Below are 8158 nucleotides of genomic sequence, written 5' to 3'. Positions count from 1 at the left end.
ACGATAATAGTTGGTTTTGCAGGTTTGAGATATACATTATAACCACATTGTAGGATTAAAATCTCTATGTATTCATCAGGTTTCCCAACCTAACCCACTCAGTTTGTTGTATCACAGGTAGTGATATTAAAGATACGGTCTGTTGAGGGATTCAAGGAGTTTTAAGTCACTAGTTTAATTACTGTAAGACTTGTAATATTTTGTTACGCTTATGTTTCTATATTGAAGATGACATACCAATGTTTTAATATAAATAATATACATTTCTTCAGAAATGCTTAAAAAATACCATTATCATGTTTTTTGGGAACAAATTCCGCAATATTATTTTTCAAAAAGGAAACTCTGATCTTTAAATAAGTTTAAACAAATCGGTCTTTTAGCATAATGGATCATCTTGTCTGACACCTTTTCCACCGAGAATTCATTCGTGAGTAACCATTCACTAGAACAGAAGTCCGAGCAGATTGTAGACACCCCATGATCCATTGATTCCAACGATGAGGAAAGCCATGACATGGTATTGAGAATGGTGAGAAAAATAGACTCCGTGCACTAAACTAAAAAAATATTTTTAAAAAGCACTTATAAATAATATCACTATCAATTCTCAATAATTAGAGTTCAAATAATTTTCAAATACTTAAATATATATAAAACTTATTCCATGTAAAACTATATCGTGATTTCTAAATATGTAAATCAGATTAACTTCTAATGGTATCTAATCAGCAAGACCCTTTTATAAGAAAATCTTTATAACCAATATCACTATCATTAATGAATTCTTTTCATGATGGCATGGTGGAATAAATAGAAAATTATAAACCATAACTAATTGGATACTTAGATTAGCATACATATAACCTTCACATTTCTAATGATACCTCCCCCACTTAACTTCTTTCTACTCCACTTTAATTTCTTTTCCTTCTAAAATTAAATGTTAGAATTTAATTTCATATTATTTTTTAATAGGCGTGCAATCCATGATTATGATTTGATATTAGTGTTTAATTAAAGACACATCTCCGAATAAAGAAAACCTATGTTTTTTAAGGATATATATATATATATATATATATATATATATATATATATATATATATATATATATATATATATATATATATATATATATATGATGATGTTCAATAGAGAACTATAATTAACAAATGAATCAAAGAACTTATCGTGAGCGTCGGAAATCATAACGATCAACGGCCAAAAAAATAGATGTACACTTTTACATTGGATGCACACACACCGGATTATACCAAAAAATCCACCATTTACAAAAAAAACCCACAAATTTTTTTCGTTTAAAATTTTTTTAGGTCATTTTTTATCGAAAAAAAAAAACGAATATATTATTGTTCACGATTTTTCGTCCTCTTTCCATAGAGATCTATAATGATATATATAAAAAACGAACTTTTTTTTTCGAAAAAAGCCACTTAATTTTCTTTGATGAAAAAGGTTAAAGTCTATTTTTTTATAGAAAAAAAAATAATAAATATATCAAAATTTATATTTTTTGTACTTTTTAAACATAGATTCATATTCATGTAAAAAAACGATATTTCAGTTCAGATTCACATTGTGAACATGTTCAGATTCATATTGTAAACCTGTTCAAATTTACATTGTGAACCTCCTCAGTTTCATAGTGTGCATAATACTAAGTCAGATTCACACTGTGAATCTGAACTGATCGAAGCTTTTTCACATTGTGAATGTTAAAATTTGAAATATTACAGTTTAAATTTACAGTGTGAATCTACACTAATCGAGAGTTTTTTATTATTATTTTTTGTGAACCTGCTCAGATTTACTGTGTGCATAATAGTAATTCAGATTCACAATGTGACTGAACTGTTCGAGATTTTTCATATTGTGAATGTTAAAAATTGAAATATTTACAGTTTAGATTCACAGTGTGAATCTACATTGTTCGAGAGTTTTTTTTAATCAATGTTGATGTTTATTAATAGAGTACAAAAAATTAATATTTTTGGTATAATTAGTTTTTTTTTATAAAAATAAACAACGGTATATTCGGTTTTTTTTCGATAAAAAACTTGGCCTAAAAAATTTTTAAATGAAAAAAAGGAGCGTGTTTTGTTATAATCCGATACATGTGCGTCCATTATAAAAATTTACAACCCTTCCTTTTGCCGTTGATCGTTTTAAATTCTAACGTTTTGGATTGGTTCCTTAGTTCCTTGATTAATAATGGTTCTCTATTGAACTTTTTCCTATATATATATATATATATATATATATATATATATATATATAGAGAGAGAGAGAGAGAGAGAGAGCTAGGTTCAAATATGGATTGACATCTATTGTGTGGATAATGCTATTATGTGAGAATTATAAAGAAAATATGTTTTTTAATAATATGAATACGTTCAATCTTATATAATTATTTTAATTATTAAGCATTTTTTACTAATTAAATCGTCTATAAGGTTATTATACAATTTTTTTAATTATTTTCATTCTGTCATAATGTTATCAGAATGTTTATTGAATTGTATTATATAAGAATTAAAATAAATAAAAAACATTGAATGAGAACAAAAATGAATTAGAATTGAATGAGATTGAACGTATTCACATTACTAAACAACATATTCTTTTAGTAATTTTCATAAAATAGCATTAGCCATGCATCCACACAATAGTTGTTCATCCACATTATAACATAGCCCTATATATATATATATATATATATATATATATATATATATATAGTGAGAGAGAGAGAGAGATAGAGAGGTTTAAATGTTTCTCATATCTATTTTGTACTACAATGCACCAATAGGAATTTAGTATTAATTATATGTATATTAAATGATATCCATACTTATAACTCGTTTTTATGGAAACTAATTAAATTCGTCATTAATATCAACAATAATATTATTTCAGAATAAATTCATATATAGAAGAATGAGAGTGTATTATAGTAGAATACACTCTCGTTCTTCATATTCTATGCAACTTTATTGTATTTTAAGTGAGTGAGTGCAGAAACAAAATACGAACTTATATATATAAATGTAGATGCGAATTCATTATGAAAGAATGTTATTGCTGACATTAATGACGAATTTAATTAGTTTATAAAAAAAATTATAATTATGGATATAATTTAATATACATATAATTATGGAAATTATTTAATATCTATATTTATTTAATTAAATAATTATTTAATTTTACTAAGTTTTTATTGGTGTATTTTAGCATACAATAAATATAAGAAACAAAATAATCTCTCTCTCTCTCTCTCTATATATATATATATATATATATATATATATATATATATATATATATATATATATTCTACTTTCTATGATTTTAATTAGAAATTATCTGAAAATAAAATAACGAGTTCAAGGTTTTATAATTTTTAAACAATTCAAAAAGTTTTAGATTTTAAAAAATAAAATAGAATAAGCTATTTTGTTTGTTTTAGAAACATAAAGACCCTCTTCACACTACATACACCACCCAATAATTATCACATTCACACACAATATATATGAATCTAATTCCATTATTACACTAAACCCCATCCATCTTCCTCTCCTTCTCTCTCTCTCTCTTTCCATCTTTCTTACACACACTTAGTGTGTATTCATGTTCATGCAGGATTAGAGAAGGGTAGAATTGGAATAAAAATGATGTATACCCTTCTTCTACTTCATATTTTGGCTTTGTTCGGAGCTGTTTTGGGGGATGTAGGGCTCGTGAGTCCATCTCAATTGGAAATGTTTGTGGATGAAATTCCAGATATGCCCAGAATCAAAGGCTACGATATTCATCATGGTGTTCCTGTTTCCAAGACTCTCAAAATCTCCATGTTTCAAAAGTATTGGGTATCCCTTCAATCTTGCATTCTTTCTTTAATCTATTCTATCACTTTATTCTTTGTACTATTTTCTCGTTGTTTAAAGTTACAACAACTTTCATTTATGATTAATGAATTTTCCTCAACAATGTTTAAAGCAACTTCTGCTATGATCTATTAATTTTCTCATAATCAAAATAGTGTACTTTCATTTATTTTTTGTCCTAGAAAACTTATTTTGAAATATATTATAGATTTATCGGCAGATGAAGCATGTTGTTACAAATTAAAAGCTGCAAACCTTATTTGATTATAACAATGCATTTTCTAAAATAAAAAATGATTAACATACAATTTTTTTCTTACAATTGACATTTTTTTCACTTGTGGGTCATAATAAGTGGAAGAGTCTTTGCGTTTGAAAATTTATAGTAACTAGTTACTGCAACAATTTATAACAAGAATAAGTCCAAAAGTTTTAGGTTTGAGTTGTTACAATTTTATCTTGTCGATGCTCTTTATTTTCCTTTTTTAATATTATTAATTTTGATTTACAAGATTTTTCTGTTTAGTACATGTAAATAAATTTTCTAAACATTTGACTGCCTATAATTAAGAGAATTATATATCTGATCAAAGGTTGAATTTACTTTTTTTAAGATTAAACGCATGTTTTAAAGAAATTTAATATATTTATTTGATTAAAATATGGGAAAATATTTATACTTGGGAATAGTCACTTTGGTGGGTGACATCCAACTCATACATACCTCTGCAAAACCAAGACAAGTTTCATTTTTTTCACAGCCCCACTTTTGTCTTTTCATATTCTTTCAGAAAGCTTAAAGGTTTCTTGTGATCATTAATTATCTTTATTTTTTTATTAAATAAGTAAAAGCCAACTTATATCTATATATTTTTATAATTTTATATTCTCACAGAAATTTCACAAGGATCTCCCGCTAACCAAAGTGTTCGCATTCGGTGAAACGAAGCGCACAGCAACAGTCCCTGGTCCCACAATCGAAACCGTCCACGGTGTCAGCACCCACGTGACGTGGCGAAATCTCCTCCCTTCAAAACACATACTCCCATGGGACCCCACAATCCCAACGGCTATCCCTCGTACAAACTCCGGCGTTCCGACAGTGGTTCACCTCCACGGCGGAATCGACGAACCAGAAAGCGACGGAAACTCAAAATCATGGTTCACAGCTCGATTTAAAGAACGAGGGCCCACGTGGACTAAAAAGACTTATCACTACCATAACCAACAACAACCGGGGAACTTGTTTTACCACGATCACGCCATGGGGTTGACCAGAGTCAACCTTCTTGCAGGGTTGCTCGGAGCATACATCATCCGTCATCACGACGTTGAATCCCCACTCGGTTTACCCTCCGGCGATGAATTTGATCGGCCGTTGGTTGTTTTCGACCGGAGCTTTCGAACTAACGGATCCCTTTACATGGATCCCACCGGAAACAACCCGAGTATACACCCTCAGTGGCAGCCGGAGTATTTCGGCGATGCCATTGTTGTCAACGGAAAAGCATGGCCCTATATGAATGTTCGCCGGAGAAAATACCGGTTTCGTATCATCAACGCTAGTAACGCTAGGTTTTTTAAGTTCTTTTTCAGCAACGGTTTAAGATTCATCCACGTGGGATCTGACTCAGTCTATAGCGAACAATCAGTATACACAAAAGAGATACTCTTGGGCCCATCTGAGATAGCTGACGTGGTTGTTGACTTTTCAAAGTCAAAATCAAATTCGGTTATTTTACAAAACGGGGCGGCTTACCCATACCCGGGTGGAGACCCGGTCAATGAGTCCAACGGAAAGGTCATGAAATTCGTCATCAATAGTAAACGTGAGTTTGATTCATCGAGGGTTCCTAAAAATTTACTAAAATATCCGATGCCAGATTTATCAACTGTGTCAAAAACACGTTACATTGCTATGTATGAGTACACAAGTGCAATTGATGAGCCAACTCATTTGTATATAAATGCGATGTCGTATGATGATCCAGTAACTGAGAAACCCAAGGTGGGAACCACAGAAATTTGGAATGTGATCAATCTAACGGAGGATAATCACCCGTTGCATATCCATCTTGGATTGTTCAAAGTGTTGGATCAGACAAATATAACCGATATAGAAAAGTTTAGAGAATGCATGACAAAATTAAACAATGCTGAAAAATGCCAAATTGAAAAATACGCACGTGGGGAAAAACTAAGTGTGGTTCCTTATGAGAAAGGATGGAAGAATGTGTATAAGATGCAACCTGGATACGTCACTAAGATCCTTGTCAAGTTTGCTTATGTGCATACAAATGCTTCGTATCCTTTTGATGCAACTGCAGAGCCGGGTTACGTTTATCATTGCCATGTAAGTTTTTTTGTTTTGATATATTTCGATTTATTTATGATTAGATATGTATTGTTTATGTAGCATAATATGATACTTTGTCAATTTTAAAATTGTTTATATATTTTAATTTTTGTGTTGCAGATATTGGATCATGAAGATAATGTAATGATGAGGCCTTTGAAATTGGTCAAGTAATTGAAAATAGTCTTGGACTTGCACCATTATCATGTTTGGAGTTTAGATAAATGGGGGGTGACATGAGAAACACAATAAGCAATATATGATATATATGATGTTCATAATTAATGGTAGTTGTCGTTACTTGTTTCCCCTTAAAATTGATAGTTGATGAATAAAATGTCAGATTTTTGGACATTTTCAAATATTGGGATATGTTTATTAGTTTAATTCAATACAAAATTCTTCTATAACTTAACCATAAAAATTTTGCATTTTTAAAAAATCACCTCTATTGGATATATTTTCTAATTATCAACAAAAAAAAATCTATAGTATGCAACTTTTATATTTTAACGTTCTATGTAACTTTTTAATGATTTAAAGCCTACAAATTTGATCCAAGTCATTGTTTTTCATCTTCAACCCATTGTCGTCATTGAACTTCAATTAACAGAGCAAAATCGGCGGCACCTCTTCAATAATAATACACAAAAAATGAGATTACAAAATATGTGGGGTTAATATAAACATTGATAATTATAATATGTTCACAAAATATAGTAGTACATATTTTAGTGTTTACATAAGGAACAAAAACATATTCTCAAACACAAAACCTATTAGATACATAATAATCTAATTTGCCTAAATACAAAAGCTTAACTGTATTTCATAATTATTATATGTCATAGGCAGAATCTCTAAGATCAACTTGAATGTGTGTGAAAGTGTGACACATAAACACATTCTCAATCGAGCATAGGGATGTAAGATGTTTGTGGGACTAAATCGGTACTGAATCAGATAGTACCTTTTTGTTTTTTTGTCTGTCAATATGAACACTGAAGAGTGAAGACCGAAATGTAGACCGATTCGGGTAATTTGGTAACGATACCATGTCAAACCGATTTACATACAATGTTTGTAAATAAAGCCCGGGTTCTCATGGGTCATGGATAAAAGATTACCTTTTCACCAATACACGATTTTCATATTTGTTCATGGGTCATGGATTCATGCATATAGATCCATGTCAATATCCCATAATCCTTGTTTTCAAGTTTATTATGGCCCAAGAAGGAAACCAAAAGCAACGGATATCGGTTCTAGTTCTACATCGGTTTTTTTGGATAATTGATTGATACTCACCTATTATCTTTAGCCCTATTAAATCTTCGACCAATCCATTCTGGAAAACGGGTGTTACAATTGTCTATAATGGTTTAATTAGAAGGTAATTTCTAACTTTAATGATTAATTGCGCAAAAAAACATACTTAAGTGACTAAATTAGTAAATTCACCAAACTGCCTTGTTATAAAGTAGCATTTTCCCTATTTTAATGGTATGATGTTTTGTTTGTTGTTGTTTTTTTTTTCTCATATTGCTTTTTCAATGTTTTTTCAATTAAAATTGAACTTTTCTTTCTTTTAAAATATTTTTCCTCAAAATTTTCAATAAATTTAATATGCAAATGCAAAATGAAATTTATGAACTATGTTTATACCAAAACATATGAAACGGATAATGTACGAGTATCAATGCGTAAAAGATGAAAATGACTAGTTTGTTCTTTTCATGCAATCTTCCAACTTGTTATTCGTATTTCGTATTCACGCACCAAGTTGATCCATTAAACCACCTCCTTTTTGACCCCTAGATTTGCAAAAATATTATTAAAACGATGAAAAACCTTTAGTTATATAAAAGTTGGTTGATCTAATCATTAA

The 8158-nt window shown here is 29.7% G+C and overlaps 1 protein-coding gene across 1 annotated transcript; it reads left to right on the top strand.

The window, feature by feature from the left end:
• The first annotated feature begins 3568 nt into the window (after positions 1 to 3568).
• Positions 3569 to 6632, top strand: LOC145092674 (multicopper oxidase LPR1-like). Its single transcript, XM_079030640.1, has 3 exons — positions 3569 to 3896; positions 4810 to 6267; positions 6391 to 6632. The coding sequence occupies exons 1-3, from the start codon at positions 3699 to 3701 to the stop codon at positions 6442 to 6444; spliced, it is 1710 nt and encodes a 569-aa protein (XP_078886766.1). The 5' UTR covers positions 3569 to 3698; the 3' UTR covers positions 6445 to 6632.
• Positions 6633 to 8158: the final 1526 nt, after the last annotated feature.

The sequence above is a fragment of the Lactuca serriola genome, chromosome 3 (genome assembly GCF_051521515.1).
Source record: "Lactuca serriola cultivar US96UC23 chromosome 3, Lser_US96UC23_V15, whole genome shotgun sequence".
NCBI classification, from domain to species: domain Eukaryota; kingdom Viridiplantae; phylum Streptophyta; class Magnoliopsida; order Asterales; family Asteraceae; genus Lactuca; species Lactuca serriola.
The sequence above is the reverse complement of the archived record's forward strand: the minus strand, read 5'-3'. Positions and strand labels throughout refer to the sequence as shown.

Excerpts from the sequence above, each read along its gene's own strand:
- LOC145092674 (XM_079030640.1), top strand. The coding sequence starts at position 3,699 with ATGATGTATACCCTTCTTCTACTTCATATTTTGGCTTTGTTCGGAGCT. Across the intron at positions 3,897-4,809 it reads CCATGTTTCAAAAGTATTGG|AAATTTCACAAGGATCTCCC; the intron begins GTATCCCTTCAA and ends ATATTCTCACAG. Across the intron at positions 6,268-6,390 it reads GTTACGTTTATCATTGCCAT|ATATTGGATCATGAAGATAA; the intron begins GTAAGTTTTTTT and ends TTTGTGTTGCAG.